Source organism: Vulpes lagopus, chromosome 10 (genome assembly GCF_018345385.1).
Source record: "Vulpes lagopus strain Blue_001 chromosome 10, ASM1834538v1, whole genome shotgun sequence".
NCBI classification, from domain to species: domain Eukaryota; kingdom Metazoa; phylum Chordata; class Mammalia; order Carnivora; family Canidae; genus Vulpes; species Vulpes lagopus.
In genome coordinates, this window is record NC_054833.1 from 59,433,454 (window position 1) to 59,455,568 (window position 22,115).

Genomic DNA, 22,115 nt, shown 5'->3' on the forward strand with positions numbered 1-22,115 from the left:
TTAGGGTCCTGGGATCAAACCCCATGTTGGGCGGGAGCCCTGCTCAACACGGAGCCTGCTTCTCTGTTTCCCTCTGCCCTCCCCCAGCTCATGCTCTCTCTCTCTCACTCTTTCTCAAATAAGTCTAAAAATAAAATAAGGTCCGGTGCCTGGGTAGCTCAGTTGGTTAAGCATCTGCCTTCAGCTTAGGTCATGATCCTGCTTCTCCCCCATCCTCTGCCAGCCACTCACCCTGCTTGTGCTCTCTCTCTCTCTCTCTGTCAAATAATTTGAAAAATCCTTAAGAAAGTAAACTAAAGGGATGCCTGGGTGGCTCAGTGGTTAAGCATCTGCCTTCAGCTCGGGTCATGATCCTGGAGTCCTAGGATCAAATCCCACATCGGGCTCCCTGCCTGGAGCCTGCTTCTCCCTTTGCCTATGTCTCTGCCTCTCTTTCTCTGTGTGTCTCTTATGAATAAATCAAATCTTAAAAAATAAAATGGGGGGGGGGGGGAAATCCCTGGGTGGCTCAGTGGTTTAGCGCCTGTCTTTGGCCCAGGGCGTGATCCTGGAGTCCCGGAATCAAGTCCCACGTCAGGCTCCTGGCATGGAGCCTGCTTCTCCCTCTACCTGTGTTTCTGCCCCCCTCTCTCTCTGTGTCTATCATGAATAAGTAAATAAAATCTTTAATAAGATAAAATAAGGGAAAGTGAAAGAGGGGTATTTTAAATTATTTTAAACTTATAGCTGCTTCAAATTGTTTTGGGGACAAGATAAGCAAAATATAGTAAATATAAACATTGTAGATAATAAGAATCTCTAGGTATCATTTAAGAGGAAATAAAGACTTTAATTCTACAAGTTATGGTATCCATTAATTCAATGACGCATTCGATGTAAGCTCTCTGTTTCTCATTGCATGAACTAGTTATGCAGTGCACTGTGGTTTCATATTCTTTATGAAGTGAATCTTTGCAGTTGTTTCCTATGATGACATCAGAGATGTTTCTTCCCTTTCCACCAAAACAACAAATTCTCCAAAAGATCGCCCTTGTCAAAGCCTAAGGTCCCAAACCTAATCATTACTTTTGCTTTTCTCGACTCAGAAGACTGCTTTCATTTACCAAATCCATGAAGATGTGCCCTATATCCTGGGATCTACCTTTTTTTAAAAAAAAGATTTTATTTATTTCAGAGAAAGAGAGCACAAGGAGGGGGAGGGAGAAGCAGACTCCCCACTGAGGAGCCCAACATGGGCTCACTCCCAGGACCAGGGATCATGACTCAAGTTGGAGGCAGCCGTTTAATTGAGCCAACCAGGCACCACTCCTCGAATTTACTTTTGATAGTTCATAGGAGGGAGTGTTGAATTTAAGCTACAGTGATCAAAGAAAGCTGTACTGGATATCTACCCCGTCACTGGCATGATTTATTTTTAAATTTTAAAAAGATTTTTATTTATTTATTCATAAGAGGCACAGAGAGAGGCAGAGACACAGGCAGGAGAACCAGGTTCTCATGCAGGGAGCCCGATGGGGGACTTGACTCCAGGACCCTGGGGATCCCGCCCTGAGCCAAAGGCAGCTGCTCAACTGCTGAGCCACCCAGTCATCTCCAATCTGCCTGTTTTGAGGACTTGTCAGTGGGTAGTAGGTAGTAAGGAAATTTAATTATTATTTTTGTTTGTTTGTTTCCCACTTCAGCTCCACCTCTGTGGCAGCTGAATAGCAGCACTAGTACCTCCTTTTGTCCCTTTAAGTGTGCAGGTGGTAAGAACTTTCTACTTTCTGCCATTGCTATGCTCTGGGTTCCCCCACTGTAATTTGTTCCCTTAACCCTTTTTTTTTTTTTTAATATTTTGTTTATTTCAGAGAGAGAGCCTGCACAAGAGGATAGGAGAGGGGGAGAAAACAGCAGAATCCCCACTGTTAGGGGGGATACGGACATGGGGCTAGATTCCAGGACCCTGAGATCATGATCCTAAACAAAGGGTCTGAGCCACCCAGGTGCCCCTGTTCTCTTAAATCCTGCCCGTATCTCCATAAATATACTCTACCTAATTCTTGATTAAACCTTCTTGATTGTGCCATCTGCTTTCTGATGGGATCCTGACGCATACAAACCATCGTATTTACGTATCATTGAGGGTTTTGAAAATGCACCAAAAAAATGCGTATCTGGGCAGAAAGGACTAAGTGTCTGAGTTACAAAATCCTAGGAAACAAGTCAGGGCACTCCGCCCCAGCTCTCACATCTGTTACACAGGGTTTCTGAAAAGATCCAACAACGCGAACTGGTCACGTGCCTTAATGGATGCTCCTGCCATTGTTTAACCATTGTTTAATCGTTACCGGAGCTAGAACGTGAACATTGAAAATGCAAGCCTCCCACTCTGCTACCGGTTAAAAAATAATGCATCCCAGGATGTCTGGGCGGGTCAGTGGTTGAGCGTCTCCCTTCAGGTCACGGTGTGATCCCAGGGTCCTGGGAGCCTGCTTCTCTCTCTGCCTCTCTGTGTCTCATAAATAAATAAACAAAATCTTAAAAAGAAAAAAAATGCATCCATGGAGAAAACAAAAAAGTGGAAGGGAGCAGAAGTAGGAGGGAGAGGGAAACTGAGTTCTGGACAAAAAGGAAGCTTCTCATTCCGTTTCCTGCATTACAAGTGTCTGCCTCCATCAAGGTTTGCACGGGGACCAGGGATAGGAGGACACAAAACGGCAAACTCCCGAGATTTAATTTCTGAGCTAGGCCACCCGCGCTGTCCTGGCCTGCGAACCCCCGCCCGCCTGCGCGGTGGCGGGCGGAAGTGGGCGGGGCGCCACGAGGCCCCGCCTCCTCCCAGGACTCCGTTGGATGACGCATCGCCGGCGCGGAGGTACGCTACGCAGTGACCTGTGGCCATTACTGCCTTCCACACGTGCGTATTACTGGCGCCCGCAGCCCTGCTCCCGCACCCCTGCTTGCTACATCCTTTTCTCTCACCACCCCCACGCCTGATCCCGGCCACTTGTGTGTCCCGGGCAGGCCGAGGTGCGTCCAGCTGGGTCCCTGCCGTGTGGCCTTGCGCGCCATCGGCAGACGCATGGCAGGGGAGCACCCCCCCCCCGCACCCCTACGTTAAGTCTCCTCCTCTTGCGCGGTTCCTCCCACACACAAAAAGCCCGCCGACTGCCTCGCTTGTGTCCTGCTCGTCGTTGGGGGTGCGGCCCTGATAGACACAGCCCTGCCCTTGCGCGCTCTTGGAGCCCGTATAGACGGAAGCAATCCCGTGGCAGTTAGGATATAAAGAGAGGCGTAGGTAGGTGGCCTAGCCTTATAAAGGGCAATCAGAATGAGCAAGGGAGGACTCCAGCCTGAGTGAGCAGGAGCATCAAAAGTCAAGAGCTCCACCTATTGTTGGCAATCCAGTGGAGATAAAATAGCTACAGCCCATGCCCACGTGGGGGTTTGGTTCTAGTGGAGAAGGTAGAATTTTAAATAAATTGAAATGTCAGGTACTAGAAAGACAAAAATAAAATTAGGGGCGTCTGGGTGGCTCAGTGGTTGAACATCTACCTTCAGCTCAGGGTGTGATCCTGGTGTCCTGGGATCCAGTCCTGCATCGGGCTCCTCTAGGGAGCCTGCTTCTCTCTCTTATCTGTGTCTCTGCCTCTCTCTCTCTCTCTCTGTCATGAATAATAAAATCTTAAAAAAAAAATAATAAAGCCACAAGTGTGGATGAAGTCACTTCGGAAGAGCATGTAGACAGGAGAGAGTGAAGGACAGGTCCACAGCAGGTACCTGAGAGGGAAGTCAGAAGGTAGAGGCATACCAGGAGATGGTGTCTTCTGACTCCACCAACTGGGCCCAGTCTAGCTCATCCTAGGTTTACACTTATATGCTATTTTTTTCCAGAAAGTCTTCCCTAACAAATCAAGTGCTGGGTTGGCAGCCACAGTCTCTTGGCCTTAACCACCCTAGACTGGAAATGTTTGGGTGCTTGCCAGTCTCCGTCAATAGAATGTAAGCTGTTTGAAGGCAGAAGTGGTTTTTGTCTTCACAGCCATGTTCCTGAGACCTTGCCTGGGGCCTGGCAGAGTGGGAGTGCTCAAGGATCACGTGTCAAGGGTGTACCTGTTTACCCTCTTCCCATGTTTTGCAGGATGAAGACCCCCCCAAGCTTCCATTTTTCAGAGTATCTTGTCTCTCCGAATGCCCCTATTTCCCGTACCCCCATCCCTAACGCATCCAGAGCCTCAGCTGTCTTTGAAATCTGAAATCAGTTTGACAAGTTGTAGCTGATTACTTTTCAGGGACCTAAGTCATTTCCCACAACGGACAACTCCAGCGATGACCTCTGTTCTTCACTTCTATGTCCATCCCTCTGGCCATGAGAGGGCTGCTTCGGGACACACTCAAAGGAAGCTCCAAGGGAAGCTGCCAGCACTGCAGTCTGTCAAGACAGAGTTGTGCTACAATGTGAACTGGACAGGTTGGGCCAAGTATTGGATTTTGCAGGGAGGTGTGCCTGGCCAGGCAGTGTCTTGAGATGTCCCTGTCCTGTCTTCCCTGCAGCCAAGTCCCTCCCAAACGCTGAAGAGATGAAGAAGCTGATGTGGCTTTTTGGTTGCCCCTTGTTACTGGGTGATGTTGCTCAGGAGTCTTGGCTCCATCCCGACTCTAGTGACCTGCTGCTGGAGGTTGGGCCCAGGCGAGTGTCTCAGCCCAGGGTAAATGCTTTCCATGTTCTCAGGCAAAGCTCCCTTCCAAACCCGCTGCCCATCCTTCCACTTCCATTCTTCTTTCTTTTACTGTGACCTTTGGTAAGACTTGTTTTTTCTTCGCTCCATCCTACTCCCTGCTTAGAAAGCCATGCACATGGCTTCCCTATTTGGGAAGATGTCTTTGAAAGACTCAGCCAGCTACCAGGCATGTTCTGGAAGTAAAAGAGATTGCATTCTGAGTAGAAATCAAAGCATTTTATATTGGAAAGCAGGTCCGCTTTGATTTGAGTGACCCTCAAAAGCAGATTTCTCGGTGCTCAGGTCTGTGGCTAGAGGCCAGTGGTGAGGGAGATAGAGGTGAGAGGTGAGTGGGACAGCAGTAGGCAGGATCCATCATCTCGGTGGGGCTCTCAGGTCCTAACCATATGGCCCACCTCTCAGGCTGAACTTCTCCACGCCAGCATCCACCAACGTCGTGTCAGTGTGCTGGGCTGCTGGGCTGGGGGCTGTGGATCGTGTGGAGACTACCCGGCGCTACTTGCTCTCGGTGAGGCATTGGGCTCTCTGTGGCAATGAGGGAAGAGGAGCTAGGCAGGAGATAAAGAGATAAGGTCCTGAACGTGAGAGAAACGGGGAGGAGCTCTTGGCTTTAGGCCTATCCTGTGCAGATTGTCCATGCCTAAGACTGCCTGGGCGAGGACTGAGTGGGAAGGGACTCCAGCCCGTGCTCCCTTTGCTAATCTGCTTCCTTACATGGACTTGTGCCTGGAAGGGAAGTGGGACGTGCCTTTCTTTCTTTCTTTCTTTCTTTCTTTCTTTCTTTCTTTCTTTCTTTCTTTCTTTCTTTTTCTTTCTTTCTTTCTTTCTTTCTTTCTTTCTTTCTTTCTTTCTTTCTTTCTTTCAAAGATTTTATTTATTCACAAGAGAGGCAGAGATTCACGAGATAGGGAGAGGGTGAAGCAGGCTCCACACAGGGAGCCCAATGTGGGGCTCGATTCAGGCATTCCTGGATCATGCCCTGAGCTGAAGGCAGATGCTCAACCGCTAAGCCACCCAGGCGTCCCGGGATGCATCTTTCTAATCAGCACATGGGCACCATGCTGATTAGCCATGGGCAGGTCCTGTGTGATTCGGAGGACAAAGGATGCACCGTTTTGTCTAGTGTTCGGCTCTCCACCTCCTGCCCTCTGTGTGTGTTTGCACCTAGTTTGCCCACCCCCCGTCAGCGGAGATGGAGACCATCGCTCTGGCTACCCTGCATGATCGGATGACAGAGCAGCACTTCCCCCATCCCATCCAGAGCTTCTCCCTCGGGAGCATTTCCACACCTCTCAATGGCCATATCAACATCCTGGCTGAGGGCCGGTGTGCCCTGGAGAAAGCCAACCAGGAGCTAGGTGAGCAGGGGTGACTGGGAGGAAGGCCCAGGCGAGGCCAGTTGGGGTGCCAAGACCCAGGACCTGATGCCAGAGTCCTGCAGCCAGCTCTTCTGGGTTGTCTCCTAGGCCTGGCCCTAGACTCCTGGGACCTAGATTTCTATACCAAACGCTTCCAGGAGCTACAGAGGAACCCAAGCACTGTGGAGGCTTTTGACTTGGCTCAGTCCAATAGGTAGGGTGGGGTTGGGGTGGCACGGAAATGGGGACTTTCTGAAGTCTGAGCCCATGGAGGTTGGAAGGGAAGAGCACTGGCACTTGCCTTCATGGCTCTTCTTTTGGCTCAGGGGTGCCCCCGAGTCTATTTGAAGGCCCAGGCTCCTCATCCATCCAGTGGTCTATACCCAGATCTTGATTTCATTTTTTTTTAAGATTATATTTATTTGACAGAGAGAGCAAACATAAGCAGGGGGCTCTGCAGAGGGAGAGGGAGAAGCAGAGTCCCCGCTGAGCAGGGAGCCCAATGTGGGTCTCGATCCCAAGACCCCGAGATCATGACCTGTGCCGAAGGCCAACGCTTCACCAACTGAGCCACCCAGGCGCCCCTAGATCTTGATTTCATATTCACTTTGCATCTGAACAATCCAGTGAAAGAACGTTTGAAGATTATGGTTTTTGGGGATCTATTTTGACCTATCTAACTAAGAGGTAGCACTAGGGCTCCCTACTCAGCGGGGAGTCTGCTTCTCTCCCTTCCTCTGCCCCTCCCCCTAGCTGTACATCCTCTCTCTCTCCCTCCTCTCCCCCCCCCCCTCAAATAAATAAAATCTTTTTTAAAATTTTAAAAAGCATCAAGATTATAAAGACTGAAGAAGTGTCACAGGTTGAACGACACTAGGAAAGAGAAAAAATTTATAAACAAAACAGTCAGTTGTAACTATGGCCAGTTGCTGAGAAGACACGGCATGGCGTGAGAAGTGACCCAGCTTTCTGCCTGACCTTCCTTCCCGTGTCACCCCTGCAGCGAGCACAGCCGACACTGGTTCTTCAAGGGGCAGCTTCACATGGATGGTCAGGAGTTGGCACACTCCCTGTTTGAGTCCATCATGAGTACCCAGGCATCCTCGAACCCCAACAATGTCCTCAAGTTCTGTGACAACAGCAGGTGGGCTGTGCCCCAGGCCAGGGTGACCTCAGACATGGGGGAGGGGAGGGCTCCAGGCCCTGATGGGGCAAACGCAGGCCCCAGGAAGGACGCAGGTTCCAGAACCAGTGTGTCCACAGCGCAATCCAGGGGAAGGAAGTCCAATTCCTAAGGCCCGAAGACCCCACTCAGCCAAGCTGCTTCCAGCCGCACCGGGCACTGAGACACGTAGTCTTCACAGCAGAGACCCACAACTTCCCCACAGGTGAGCTGGTCCGGGGGATGGATAGAGAGATAGAGTGTGGGGTGGAGTGAAGGTCTTCTGGGTAGGGCCTGGGAGAAACAATGAGGTAAGCTGCTTGTCCTGAGTTTTTCTTAAAGTAGGCTCCACGCCCAATGTGGAGCCCAACATGGGGCCCAATGTGGAGCCCAACGCGGGACCCAACGTGGGGGTTATACTTCCCACCCTGAGATCAAGACCTGAGCAGAGAGCAACAGTCAGGTGCTTGGCCACCTGTGCCACACAGGCGCCCTGTCCTGATTTTTAATGGGGTGGTCAGAGCTGGGGTTCATCTCTTTGGTACCCATACCTCTTCCCCATCTCTTTACAGGAGTAGCCCCCTTCAGTGGTGCGACCACAGGCACAGGGGGCCGGATCCGAGATGTCCAGTGCACGGGCCGAGGGGCCCACGTGGTGGCTGGCACTGCTGGCTATTGCTTTGGAAACCTGCACATCCCAGGTCCCACCTCGTTCCTCTCTACCATCTCTTCCTTGTCCTGGCGGGCACGGAACACTTCTATCTCCTAGGTCATCTCGGTTGCCTCTTCTTGGGAGGCAGGGCTCTAGAGTAACTGGCCGGTCACCAACTGTGGCCATGATTCCAGGCCAGGAGAAACCCAAGTCAGACAGGCTTTGCAGAACTGCCATTTTCTTTATGAACTAGCATCTGCTCAGCAAGGAAACATACTGGGTCAGTCTCGTGACTATCACCTGCCTCCAAAGTCTAATTTCTTTAGGATTTATTTATTTATTCATGAGAGAGAGAGAGAGAGAGAGGCAGAGACACAGATGGAGAAGCAGGCTCCCCACAGGGAGCCTGATGTGGGGGAGGGGGACTCAAAACAAAACAACCCCCCCCCCCACCTCTGATCCTAAGATGATCCTAAGACTCGCAGGGGCTGGTGTGGGAGGTGGGGACCCAGATCGGTGCTTTATTGTAGGCTCTACATTTTCCTGCAGTGGGACTTCCTAAAGTTGGACATTCTACCTGCAAGGGTGTCCTTGGTGGCTGACTTAGACTCCTTCTTTGGAAGGAGTCTGGCTCCTCCGTGTTCTGTCTTAATGTTCCAGCCAACTTTCTCCTTCCCTTCCAGGTTATAATCTGGCTTGGGAGGATCCAAGCTTCCAGTATCCTGAGAACTTTGCCCGGCCCCTGGAGGTTGCCATTGAGGCCAGTAATGGGGCTTCTGATTACGGCAACAAGTTTGGGGAGCCCGTGTTGGCCGGTGAGGCTTGGGGTGTGGGGGTAACGGACACCTAATCCTGTTATCCGGTGGGCGGGAGGTGTATGATCGAGTGAGCGCTGGGGGCACGGGGTGACTGGACTCTGGCTCCCTCTCCCTGTCATGTCCGTGCTCTAGGCTTCGCCCGCTCCTTCGGACTCCAGCTCCCAGACGGCCAGCGTCGTGAGTGGATCAAGCCCATCATGTTCAGTGGGGGCATCGGGTCCATGGAAGCCGAGCATGTGCACAAGGAGCCCCCAGAGCCAGGTAAGAGCTCACTTCTTGTCTCTATACCCAGCCAGCTTTGTGTCCCCAGCACAGCAGCAGCAGCTGGAGGGAAATTTAGAGGCTACTTCCTGGATTGGTTTTTAACTCCCACCTTGTGTGTCTCCCCACCGCCTCTATGCAGATTTTCAAGGCAGGCCAGGGCCTTATACCAGTAGGGCTCTCCATCTGTGTTCCTTCTGTGTGCCCTGCTTTCCTTCTGCATGACAGGTACCCACTCTGCTAAGTCAAGCCAGCCAGTGTTCATTGTCAGTTCAGTGTTTGGCCTGCTATATGCCAGGGGTTTCTTTCCTGCAGCTCAGCTCAGGTGGGCAAACATCTCTTAGGCCCCGTGGTGTGATTGTGTGCTGGAGTGAAGATAAGAGCCAAGGTCGCATTTATTGAAGAGGTGACCCAATCATGTGGCTCAGAATTGAAAAGGCAAAAAAAGGGTTACACGGTGAAAACTGCCCTTCCCCTGACTTCCCAGCTTCCCTTCCTAGAGATAACCCATGTTTAACCAGTGACTGGTGTACCTTACCGAGGTATTTCCTGCATCTCCCACATATGTATATATGAGTATTCATCTTTTTTTTTTTTACAAGTGCCATATGTGCAGGCTTCTTTTTAATAATCCCATTATTCAGGGCAGCCCAGGTGCTCAGTGGTTTAGTGCCGCCTTCGGCACAAGGCGTGATCTTAGAGACCCGGGATCAAGTCCCACATCAGGCTTCCTGCATGGAGCCTGCTTCTGCCTCTGCCTCCCTCTCTCTCTCTCTCTCTCTCTCTCTGTGTCTCTCATGAATAAATAAATAAAATATTAAAAAAAAACCCTCATTATTCAGATGTAATCCGTGTACCATAAAATTCACCCTTTTAAAGTGTGCAAGTCGTCAGGTTTTTTTTGTTTTTTTTGTTTTTTTTTTTAAGTTAGTGCCTTTTTAGCATAAGGACAGAGCTGTGCCTCGAGCACTATTCATTCCAGAACACTATCATCACCGCAGGACCAGTTAGCAGTCACTTCCTCCCTCCGCCTCTCTCTGGCAGCAACTCATCTACTTCTTGTACTTCCTGCCTCTGCGGATTTGCCTGTTGTGGATGTTTCGCGTAAATGGAATCACACAGTATGTGGCCTTTTGTGTCTGGCATCTTTCACTTAGCACAGTATTTTTAAGATTACCTGTATCAGAGCACCTGTCAGTACCTTATTCCTTTTTAGGGCCACATGATACTCCATCACACAGACCTCTCGTGTGTTTATTCGTTCATCAGTTAGTAGACGTGTGGGTCTCTTCTACTTTTCAGCTAGTGCAGATAATGCTGCTGTAAACACATGTACATGTTTTTCTGTGCCTGTATGTTCTCTGATCGCTGGCCTATATAAGTAGGAGTGGAATTACGGGGGTGGGGGTCACACAGTAACTGTCCAGCTTTTTGAAAAACTGCCAGATTGTTGTACTGCACTGTTCTGCACCCACCCCCCCGCCCAGCAGTGGAAGAGGGCTCTCATGTCTCCGTGTCCTCACCAGCTCTTGTTACCTAGAGTCTCTCTGATTCTAGCCATCCTACGGCATGAAGTAGCATTTTGTGTGGTTTTCACTTGCATTTGGCTAATGACTAATGATGTTGAGCATCTTTTCACATGCATTTATAGATTTTCTTTGGTGATATGTCTGTCAGGATTCTTTGTCTTTTTTTCTGGATTTTTTCTTTTTTTTATTTTCAAGATTTTATTTATTCATTCATGAGAGACCCAGAATGGGAGAGACGCAGAGACATAGGCAGAGGGAGAAGCAGGGTCCCTGCAGGGAGCCCAATGCAGGACTCGATCCCAAGGACCCAGGATCACGACCTGGGCCAAAGGCAGACACTCAACCACTGAGCCACTCAGGCGTCCTGGACTTTTTTTTTTCATTTTTATTTTTAAAAGATTTTATTTATGTGTTCATGAGAGATAGAGGCAGAGACACAGGCAGAGGGAGAAGCAGGCACCCTGCAGAGAGCCCGATGTGGGACTCGATCCCAGGACCCCGGGATCACACCCTGAGCCGAAGGCAGACACTCAACCGCTGAGCCACCCAGGTGTCCCTTTTTAAATTTTTTTATTATTTATGATAGTCACAGAGAGAGAGGGAGACGCAGAGACATAGGCAGAGGGAGAAGCAGGCTCCATGCACCGGGAGCCCGACGTGGGATTCGATCCTGGGTCTCCAGGATGGCGCCCTGGGCCAAAGGCAGGCGCCAAACCGCTGCGCCACCCAGGGATCCCCGCCTTTTTTCATTTTTAAATTGAATTGTCTTTTTTGGTGGAGTTACAAGAGTTTTATGTATCAGGGTCTAAATGCTCATCAGATAAATACATGATTTGCAAATACTTTTTTCTTGTTCTGTGGGTTTTTTGCTTTCTTTATGGTGTCTTACGAAGAAAGCACAAATGGTTTTAATTTTGGTTAAGTCAGGTTTATCAATAACGTCTGCTGCTGCTGCTGCTATGGTTTTGATGACCTAGCTAACAAAATCGTTGCTTAAGCCAAGGTCATCAAGATTTATAGCAATGTTTTCTTATGATACTATTAATATAGCTTTTAGCTCGTACATTTAGGTTTCTGATACATCTTGAATGGATCTTTTTATGTGGTGTAAGAGTCTAACTTCTCTCTTTCATATGTGGATATCCAATTGTTCTAATGCCATGTTTCAGAAAGACGGTCTGCACCTTATTGATTGGTCTTGCGACTTTTCAAAAATTGATGGCCCAGAGGTTTCTGGCTTGTTCAGTCAGTAGAGCATACAGCTCTTGATCTTGGGGTTGTGAGTTCAAGCCCCACGCTGGGTGCAGAGCCTACTTAAAAGAAGAAACAAAAATCACTTGGCCATAAATGTATAGTTTGTTATTGATTCACAGTTGTATCGAACAGTCAGATTGATTGATGTATCTATCCTACCTGTTCTTGTGCAAGTACCGCACGTCTGGGTTATTACAGCTTTGTAGTACGTTTTCAAAGCAGGAAGTGGGGACACCTGGGTGGCTCAGCTGTTGAGCATCTACCTTCGGCTCAGGGCATGGCATGATCCTGAGATCCACAATTGAGTTCCTTATCGGGCTCCCTGCAAGGAGCCTGCTTCTCCCTCTGCTTGTGTGTCTCCCTCCCTTTTTTTTTTTTTTTAAGATTTTATTTATTTATTCATAGAGACACAGAGAGAGAGAGAGAGAGGCAGAGACACAGGCAGAGTGGACAAGCAGGCTCCATGCAGAGAGCCTGACATGGGACTTGATCCAGAGTCTCTACGATCACGCCCTGGGCTGTAGGCGGCGCTAAACCGCTGCGCCGCTGGGGCTGCCCTCTCCCTCCCTTTGTGTGTCTCTTATGAATAAATAAATAGAATCTTTTAAAAAATAATAAATAAATAGATAGATAGATAGATAGATAGATAAATAAATAAATAAATAAATAAATAAATAAATAAATATAAGTAAAAACAGGAAGTATGAGCGCCTGGGTGAACCATGGGGGCTCTTGGTTAAGCGTCTGCCTTCGGCTCAGGTCATGATCCCAGGGTCCTGGGATGGAGCTCCAAGGCAGGCTCCCTGCTCAGCGAGGAGTCTGTTTCTCCCTCTGTCTCTCCCCTTGCTCATGTATTTTCTCTCTCTCTCTCTCTGTTACTCATGAATACATAAATAAAATCTTAACAAAAAAATTTCTCCGTCTCTCCCCCTGCTCATGTATTTTCTCTTTCTCTCTCTGTGTCACTCATGAATACATAAATAAAACCTTAACCAAAAAAAGGTCTTATTTATTTGAGAGAGAGAGAGAGAGAGAGAGGGGCAGAGAGAGAAGCAGGCTCCACGCAGGAAACCTGATGTGGGACTTGATCCTGGGACTCCGGGATCACACCCTGAGCCAAAGGCAGACGCTCAACCGCTGAGCCACCTAGGCATCCCTCAAATAAATAAAATCTTTAAAAATAAAAATAAAAGCAGGAAATACGAATCCTTCAATTTTGTTCTTTTTCAAGATTGTTTTGGCCATTCTAGGTCTTTTACATTTCCATATAAATTTTAGGATCAGCTGATCCATTTCTGTGAAAAAGGCAGGTAGGCTGTGATAGGGATTGTATTGACTCTGCAGATCAATTTGGGGAGCACGGCCATGGTAAGTAACATTGTTCAGCCTTTTGCTCTGTCAACATGGGATCTGTTTCCATTTGTTTAGGTCTACTAACAGATGTTATAGTTGCAGTGTGTAAGTTTGGCACTTCTGTTAAATTTATTACTGGTTTGTTTTATTTCTGCCGCATAATTCTGTACCTTGCTCTTTTCTTTTAAAGATTTTATTTATTTATTCATGAGAGACACAGAGACACAGGCACAGGGAAAAGCAGGCTCCATTCAGGGAGCCCAATACAGGACTCGATCCTGGGACTCCAGGACCAGGCCCCAGGCCGAAGGCAGGCGTTAAACCACTTGAGCCACCCGAGGATCCCTACCTTGCTCTTTTCACTTAGCAATATATCTTGGAGATCATGTCATATTGATAAATGTCATACAAAATCGTAAAAAAAAAAAATCGTATTCATATGTGATCCTCCTTTTTTGGGGGGTGGGATAATATTTCAGTATATGGATAAATACCATAATTTATGAATCTGTTCTCCCTCATTAGCACTTTAGATTACAGTTGACCCTTGGACAACATGGGTTTGAGCCACGCAGGTCTACTTGTTTATGATTTTTTTTTTTTTTTTTATAAATACGGTACAGACCTCTAAATATTTTTTTCTGATTTTGTGAATATTGTCTGGCTGTATTGTAAGAGTATTGTATAAGACCTGCTGTGACAATACAGTAAACATATAATATACAGAATATGTATTCATCAGCCATTTATATTATTGGTAAAGCTTTTGGTCAATAGTAGGCTATTAGTTGTTGACTTTTTGGAGGGGGGGACTTGATTGTCCCATGCAGATTTTTTACTGTGTGGGTCGGCACCCCCTAACCCCAATGTTGTTAAAGGGCCAACAGTATTTCCTATCCGTAATACAAATGATGTTGCAATGTTTCATTTTAAACATAGGTGATTTTGTGCCTATGTGAATAAATCCAGAGTATAAATTCCTCGAAGTGTATTTACCCAAAGAATACATGCATTCGTGATATTGATTGCTCTCCCCTTATATCTGCTTCCCCCCCCCCCTTTTTTTTATATATATATCCGCTTCCCTTAATCTTTATCCTTTATTTATTGCCTACCTTCCTCTCAGGCATGGACATTGTAAAGGTCAGGGGTCTGACCTTTACCTGATTAAAAGCTGTAATAACCCAGACAGTGCGATACTTGTACAAGTACCTGATTGCTCTCCCCTTATATCTGCTTCCTTAATCCTTATCCTTTATTTATATGCCTACCTTCCTCTCAGGCATGGACATTGTAAAGGTCGGGGGTCCTGTCTATAGAATTGGAGTTGGCGGTGGAGCTGCGTCATCTGTGCAAGTGAGTGGGACTCGCTCAGGTGCAGGCTCCAGGACGTTGTCGGGCTTCATGCTTGGGTGGGATATGAGCTCCCAGACCCCAGCAGCCCAGCTGTACCATACATTCCCCCAGGTGCAGGGAGACAACATCAGTGACCTGGACTTTGGGGCTGTGCAGCGGGGAGACCCAGAGATGGAACAAAAGATGAACCGTGTGATCCGGGCGTGTGTGGAGGCTGCCAGGGGCAACCCTATCTGCAGCCTCCACGACCAGGGTGCTGGTGGCAACGGTGAGGAAGGGAATCAGGGCATGGGACCGGGCCTCCCTGGCCTCTTGTCAGGTTTGGCTGAGGTGGAGGTGTCAGGGATCTGCAACCAGCTGCCCAGCCCTGGATCCCATTCTCAACCCCCCCATACCTCCTGGAGAGGCTTGGATTGGGTGGTGGGAGCCTGCTGCAGGATGGTAGGTGATGAACGTGCGGCAGCAATGCACACAAGACACACAGAATTAGGGGCTCCTTTGTTTGCCGGGTGCTGCCCACAGCCAGGTCACCACCTCTCCTTCACGCCCTCCCATCAGGCAACGTCCTGAAGGAACTGAGTGACCCCGCCGGAGCTGTCATTTACACCAGCCGCTTCCAGGTGGGCCTCGTCCCCAGAGGTCCGGCCCCCATCACATCGGCCCCCACCTTCCCCCTAAACCCCCGACTCCTTGCAAAGACATGAGGCTGGCAAGTGCCCACTGACCCTTCACTTTTTCCTCCTGGATGCAGCTCGGGGATCCAACCCTGAATGCCCTGGAAATCTGGGGGGCTGAGTATCAGGAGTCAAACGCACTTCTGCTGCGGCCCCTGGACCGGGATTTTCTCAGCCGTGTCAGCGCCCGGGAACGCTGCCCGACTTGCTTTGTGGGCACCATTACAGGGGACAAGAGAGTGAGTTGGCCCAGGGAGCCTGCAGCAGTGGCAGTGGGTGGACGTGGAACTGCCCGAGTCTGGGCTGGAGGGAGGGAGAGCCGTCGCAGGAAAGGGATGAGGAGGATGGGGGTGGGTGGCACACAGACTGGGGAACAGCATGTAGGGGGTGGCCAGGGGCAGAGATGCAATGGGGGGGTGGGGGCAAGAACACACCCTTGTGCCCTGCTTTCTTTTTTTCTTTTTCTTTTTCTTTTTCTTTTTTTTTTTGAGAGAGAGAGAGAGAGAAGCAGAGACACAGGCAGAGGGAGAAGCAGGCTCCATGCAGGAAGCCCAATGCGGGGCTTGATCCCCGGTCTCCAGGATCACACCCTGGGCTGCAGGCGGCGCTAAACCGCTGTGCCACCAGGGCTGCCCTGTGCCCTGCTTTCTAGAAATATTCTGTGCTGGGCCTCACCATCTCCCTCCCTCTGGCTTTGTTGCTATAGATAGTTCTGGTGGATGATCGGGAGTACCCTGTTGGGAGAAATGGCCATGAGGATGCCTCCCTCTTGTCTCCCCCAACCCCCGTGGACCTGGAGCTGGATTGGGTGTTGGGCAAGATGCCTCGGAAGGTACGTAGGTGGGCGGCCCTCCTCTACCCCAGCTCTTCAGACCACCTTTTGCCCGGCGCATGTTGTCACCTTGTGCTGGGTGCTCCCGCAAGTACTCACACCCCGGTCCCCTTCTGTGTTGTAGGAGTTCTTCCTCAAGAGGAGTCACCCCGTGCTGAAGCCTCTGGCCTTGCCCCCAGGTCTGCGAGTGCGCCAGGCCCTGGAGCGTGTCCTGAGGCTGCCTGCTGTGGCCAGCAAGCGCTACCTCACCAACAAGGTGCTCCCTGCACCCTTCCCTCTGCCCACCCACCCCTGGCCTCCCGCTCTTTGGGATTGCTGTGGGGAATTCCACAGGCCCCAGGGAGAAGCGGCAGGGCCAGGGCAGCCACCCTGAAGGCCAGGTCCCCTGCTCCAACTCTCTGAGTCTTGTATATATGTTCGGGGGTGAGGCAGGTCCCCTGTGTCCCTATCCCTTGGCCTCTCGCCAACCCCCCGCTGGTTCTGCAGGTGGACCGCTCTGTGGGTGGCCTGGTGGCACAGCAGCAGTGCGTCGGACCCCTGCACACCCCTCTGGCAGATGTGGCAGTTGTGGCGTTAAGTCACCAGGAGCTCGTTGGAGCCGCCACAGCTCTGGGAGAGCAGCCAGTCAAAAGCCTGCTGGACCCAAAGGTTGCTGCCCGACTGGCTGTGGCTGAAGCCCTCACCAACCTGGTATTTGCTCTGGTCACCGACCTCCGGGTGAGTCCCCTGCAGCTTCCACCCTGGAGATGCAGGCTGTTGGGAGGCATCAGCATCCATCATCACCTTCTCTTGCCCTTCATGCTCGTGACCTCCCGGCCCCTCTGTCCCCACCCTCTCCACCTCTCTCCCTAATGCCCAGTGTCTGCCACTTCCCAGGACGTGAAGTGCAGTGGGAACTGGATGTGGGCAGCCAAGCTCCCAGGAGAGGGTGCGGCCCTGGCCGACGCCTGTGAGGCTATGGTGGCAGTGATGGCGGCCTTGGGTGTGGCGGTGGATGGTGGCAAGGACTCTCTCAGCATGGCCGCCCGGGTTGGCTCTGAGACAGTGCGGGCACCTGGTATGGTCTGAGGGTCATGGGGAGAGGGACAGACCTGTGGGGCTCGGCTGGCACCTCACTCCCTTATTCCTTTCTTGTCTTTTTTTTTTTTTTTTTTTAAGTTCATTTATTTTAGAGTGTGACAGCGTGGGGAGGGGCAGGGGGAGGAGAGTGGGGAGCAGACTCCCCACTGAGCGTGGATCCTGACCCAGCACTCCATCTCACAACCTTGAGATCATGATGCGAGCTGAAACTGAGAGTTTAACCACCTGGACCACCCAGGTGCCTCCACTCTTACTCCTTGCTCTGCAGGATCACTGGTCATTTCAGCCTATGCCGTCTGTCCAGACATTACAGCCACTGTGACACCAGACCTCAAGCATCCTGGAGGGAGAGGTATGGGTGCTCCTTCCTCACTGCTTTGTTTATTTAGAGCCTGGTCCTCTGTTTGGAGTCTGCCCTAAGAGATTTGGGCCCCTCGGCTCTGGGACCTGGGGGGAAGGTATCTTTGGGTCTGTCCACATGCCAGGACTTCAGTATCCATGAGCACGGTGAGGAGTCTGAGCCTTCCACTTCCCTCACCCCTGCCCCGTCTCCTCAGGCCATTTGCTGTACGTGTCTCTGAGCCCTGGGCAACACCGGCTAGGGGGCACGGCCCTGGCCCAGTGTTTCTCACAGCTAGGCGAGCAGCCTCCCAACCTGGACCTCCCTGAGAACTTGGTGCGTGCCTTTAGCGTCACCCAGGGGCTGCTGAGAGGTGAGTGAGGCCCTGGGGGAGATGGAGCACATGACTGGTGTGTGGTGGGCACTCGCTGGCTCAGCAAGTACAGGTGGGGCAGCAGGAATCCGTGGCCCTCCTGTCTAGTTCTCTGAGCATGCCCACGTTCTCACACATTACCTACTTTCCAGAGAGGAGTGGAAGGACATTAGCTTGAATCCCAAGGCTGCTGAGCGTTTTTCTCCTTCCTCCAGACCGCCTCCTCTGCTCAGGCCATGATGTCAGTGACGGGGGTCTCATCACCTGCCTGCTGGAGATGGCCTTTGCTGGGAACTGTGGGATAGAGGTGCATGTGCCTGCCCCTGGGGTCGATGGTGAGCTGCTGGGGGTCTAGACTCGGGCTGGGCTGCCCCCCTGCCCCCGCCGTAAACCCCATGTCCTATGAAAAAATGAAGCATCCCCAACCCTGTCGCCTGAGTCCTTGGCTCTCCTTTCTGACTACTGAGCCAGGTGACTCACCCATCTGGGACAGACCCCGAGGCCACATCCTTGGTCCATCTCTCTTGTCCTCCCCTCACCTCAGTCACTGAGCCCTGAACCGTCCCCCAACGGTAGCACCCTGGTCACCCTCATGCCTTCATTCTCCCAGCATTGTCTGTCCTGTTTGCTGAGGAGCCGGGCCTGGTGCTGGAGGTGCAGGAGTCTGACCTGGCCCAGGTGCTGAAACGCTATCGGGTTGCGGGCCTCCACTGCATGGAGCTGGGCCCCACGGGCGATGCTGGGCCCCACGCCATGGTGAGGAAGGGCAGGTGGTGCACAGTCGGGAGGCCGGGGCTCCCCTGTGCCAGCCCCCGGGGGGGCGGGGTGCCCGGGCAGGATCCCCGTGCTCTTGATCCTGAGTGACGTGCCCTGGCCTCTAGGTGCGAGTATCGGTGAACGGGGCCGTGGTCCTGGAGGAGCCTGTTGGGCAGCTCCGAGCCGTCTGGGAAGAGACCAGTTTCCAGCTGGACCGGCTGCAGGCAGAGCCCCGCTGCGTGGCCGAGGAAGAACAGGGGCTGAGGGAGCGGATGGGGCCCCGCTACTGTCTGCCCTCAGCCTTCCCCAAAGCTTCCGTGCCCCGTGAGCCTGGTGAGGGGCTGTGTGCCATCTGGGCCTCCCCAACACTGGGCCGGTGGGGGGTAGAACTCAAGGCCTACATGCTAGCACCTGCCCAGAGGTGTGGGGGGCCAAGGTGGGGTGTTAGGGAAGGAGCCCCTGGCCCAGAGATGCTCCTTCTCTCCCAAGGTGGGCCAGTGCCCCGAGTTGCCATCTTGCGAGAGGAGGGCAGCAACGGAGATCGGGAGATGGCCGATGCCTTCCACTTGGCTGGCTTCGAGGTGAGCAGGGCGGCTGGTGGAGCTGGAGCCGGAGCCTTGGGCTCCTTGTCCTCCCATACTGCCTGTCTCCGTCCTGCCAGGTGTGGGACGTGACCATGCAGGACCTCTGCTCTGGGGCGATCGGTCTGGACACGTTCTGTGGCGTGGCCTTCGTGGGCGGCTTCAGCTACGCAGATGTCCTGGGCTCTGCCAAAGGTAAGCATCAGGCTCATGCCCGCTCCCTCCTCTGCACATTCCTGCGGAGATGCCTTGGCTCCCTTCATCCTGACTGAGAATTGACCTCTCACCTCTCTGGGGCTGGGAACAGTGAGTTCTTTAACTTGGGGCCACATGCCAGCAGAAGGCCCGTGGGTAACCTACACAGGTCAGGGTGGCTGGGTGGCACAGGATGACACCAGCCCCCACTAAAGGGGCAGCAGCTACGCAGCCCTAGCATATTGTGCTATTGGAAAGCTGGTTCAGCATGTCCAGATCTTTCTAGTTTATGGGAGAAGCTCCAAAACACAGATTTTTATATAAAACCTGATCTTTAAACAGGCAATTAAATAAAAGATGTTGAATGCTCTGCTGGCCAGGCAAAAAGACTTACGGGGCCATCTCTGGCCCAGGAATGGCAACATCTAATTAAAGCACATAAACCTGTTTCTCCCCTTTGCTTTTGCCCTGAAGGAGGTGTGGGTGCACGCCTGTGTATGTGTGTGTGCATGTGTGTTCGGGGGTGCCAGGGGTCACACAGGGGAGGAACAGTGATGCTAACATAGAAAAGCGACCATCGCCCTGGACCCTAGCCGCACCCTGACGGCCCTGTTCCCTCCCAGGGTGGGCGGCTGCTGTGACCTTCCACCCAGTGGCCAGGGCCGAACTGAGGCGCTTCCGGAAGCGGCCCGACACCTTTAGCCTGGGCGTGTGTAATGGCTGTCAGCTGCTGGCTCTGCTGGGCTGGGTAGGAGGCAGCCCCAGCGAGGAGGCCAAGGAGACCAGCCTGGACTCCTGGCCAGCCCCGCCCGGCCTTGTGCTGCGCCACAACCTGTCTGGACGCTTTGAATCTCGCTGGGCCAGTGTGCGGGTGGGGCCCGGACCGGCCCTGATGCTGCGTGGGATGGAGGGTGCCGTGCTGCCCGTGTGGAGCGCTCACGGGGAAGGTGAGGCCCCGGGAGGGGTGGGGGGCTGGGCTGGGGCACAAGGGAGCTTGGCTCTCACTTCCCTCCTCTCCCACCCCCTGCAGGTTACATGGCGTTTTCTTCTCCGGAGCTCCAAGCCCAGATTGAGGCCAGGGGCTTGGCTCCGCTGCACTGGGCAGACGACAATGGGAAGCCCACAGAACAGTACCCCATGAACCCCAACGGGTCTCCAGGAGGGGTGGCCGGCGTCTGCTCCCTTGATGGCCGCCACCTGGCTGTCATGCCTCACCCTGAGCGGGCTGTGAGGCCCTGGCAGTGGGCGTGGCGCCCTCCTCCGTTTGACTCTGTGACCACCTCCCCCTGGCTCCAGCTCTTCATCAATGCTCGAGACTGGACCCGGAAAGGAGGCTGCTGAGTAGGTGGGGGGTGGGAGGGGGTTCTGGGGCCTGACCAGGGCCTGTGCCCAGGGTCCTCTGTCCTCCCTGTCCTCAAATTCAGAAGCATCTCACCCGATCTCCAAATATGCCTTGGACAAAGGGCCTAAATGCCAAGAAAAAACTCAGCTAATTTTTAAAATCTGCCTGTTCTTGCCTTACGACATTGGACCTGTTTTCGGTTCCTCTGCTCTGACAGGGTTTGCTGATTGTGGGCCTGGGAAGCAGTGCTTGGGAAGTCAGGATGTGCAGCCGGGAGAGTGTTCTGTGGTCCCCCCAACCCCTACTCCACCCAGAGATTCCCACATTGTGCCTCCTGTCACTCTCTGGGCTCGGAGGGACCTCTTATGTGCCCCTTCCTCGTAACCAGGGTTGAGGGGCTGGGGGTGTACAGAAGCACACTAGTTGGGACCTGGGTGTCCTCAGAAAAATGGCAGAAGCTCTCTGGATGCTGCTTTTTAAAATGTAGTGCTGTGCTGTGCAAGCAGTTGTTGGCAGAAGTTTCTCTGAGCAGGTCTCCGTCTGCGTCCTCCAGCTGGCCTGGTGCCAGGCTTGGAACTCCGTATTTGCTTCTCCATGTGGCAGCTCCCTTTCCCAAAGAAATGGTCAGCACCTGCTTCCCTGGAATTACACCTTTAACCTTCATTCCTTCATCCATTCATACATTCCATTAATTAATTAATTAATTAATTAATTCATTCACTGATCCCATTGATGTTTGGGGCAGTGACTGTGCCAAGCACTTTCGCTGCCCCCAGGGATTTTATGATCTAATAGAATTTTAAATAATAGCTATAGGGGCGCCTGGTTGATTTAGTCTGAAGAGCATGTGACTCTTGATCTCAGGGGTCGTGTGTTTAAGACCCATGGTGGGTGTGGAGATTAAATAAGTAAACGTAAAAAAATAAAAATAAAACCATAGCTATATATTGCACTTGCCATAAACTGAGCATGTGCTTGGCATTTCATATGAACTAAAGTATTTCTCATAAGAATTCAGCAAGATAGTGGATATGTCTCCCTCTTTTTTTTTTTTTTTTTTTTTAACAAAGGAGGAATTAAGGCTAAAGGTTGCATAAATTGCCTAGAGTCACAGGGCTTAAAGGCAGAGCTAAGAGGCCCACTCACTCCTACAGCTGCTTCTTGCCTTCCTGCAGGCTGCACCGTCCGTTGCATCCTTTGCTCACAGAGTATGTGTGGAAGGCACTTCCTCGTGACTTGTGCAGCAGGGTCTGTTTGTCCCCTATATGTTATAGTTCAACATCCTGATTAAAGACCTTTCCCCGAGAATGGAGGCTGGAGTCAGATCCTGGAGGATGTCGGGCCTGGTGGGGGTGTGGGGATGGGGCTAGTGAATAGCCACAAGAAGAGATGGATCCTGTCATAGGGATGGTGCAGTGTGACATCATAGCTACAAAGGAAAACATTTCAGGCCTTTTTCTCATTGCTTTGCAAAC

At 51.7% G+C, this 22,115-nt stretch overlaps 1 protein-coding gene across 4 annotated transcripts; it reads left to right on the forward strand.

Moving 5' to 3' along the window:
- Window positions 1–2,787: 2,787 nt before the first annotated feature.
- Window positions 2,788–21,948, forward strand: PFAS (phosphoribosylformylglycinamidine synthase). 4 transcript variants are annotated; one of them, XM_041772217.1, is made up of 28 exons: window positions 2,788–2,899; window positions 4,275–4,453; window positions 4,537–4,672; window positions 5,127–5,232; window positions 5,893–6,082; window positions 6,191–6,296; window positions 7,086–7,226; window positions 7,346–7,470; window positions 7,817–7,945; window positions 8,580–8,711; window positions 8,847–8,975; window positions 14,394–14,467; window positions 14,579–14,735; window positions 15,026–15,087; window positions 15,219–15,380; window positions 15,848–15,973; window positions 16,098–16,229; window positions 16,460–16,690; window positions 16,850–17,030; window positions 17,322–17,405; window positions 17,611–17,766; window positions 17,982–18,101; window positions 18,377–18,522; window positions 18,648–18,855; window positions 19,012–19,103; window positions 19,184–19,298; window positions 19,922–20,245; window positions 20,329–21,948. In XM_041772217.1, exons 2-28 carry the CDS (start codon window positions 4,312–4,314, stop codon window positions 20,637–20,639), a joined length of 4,017 nt encoding a protein of 1,338 aa, XP_041628151.1. In that variant the 5' UTR covers window positions 2,788–2,899; window positions 4,275–4,311; the 3' UTR covers window positions 20,640–21,948. The 4 variants fall into 4 exon arrangements, with proteins under 4 accessions (XP_041628151.1, XP_041628152.1, XP_041628150.1 ...); XM_041772218.1 differs by lacking the exon at window positions 2,788–2,899 and adding an exon at window positions 2,904–3,012; XM_041772216.1 differs by lacking the exon at window positions 2,788–2,899 and having other exon boundaries at window positions 2,908–4,453.
- The last annotated feature ends 167 nt before the right edge of the window (window positions 21,949–22,115 follow it).

Coding starts and splice junctions, on each gene's coding strand:
- PFAS (XM_041772217.1), top strand. CDS start 4,312: ATGACCTCTGTTCTTCACTTCTATGTCCATCCCTCTGGCCATGAGAGG. Junction 16,230..16,459: donor AGCGCTACCTCACCAACAAG/GTGCTCCCTGCA, acceptor CTGGTTCTGCAG/GTGGACCGCTCTGTGGGTGG. Junction 18,102..18,376: donor GCCTGCCCCTGGGGTCGATG/GTGAGCTGCTGG, acceptor TCATTCTCCCAG/CATTGTCTGTCCTGTTTGCT.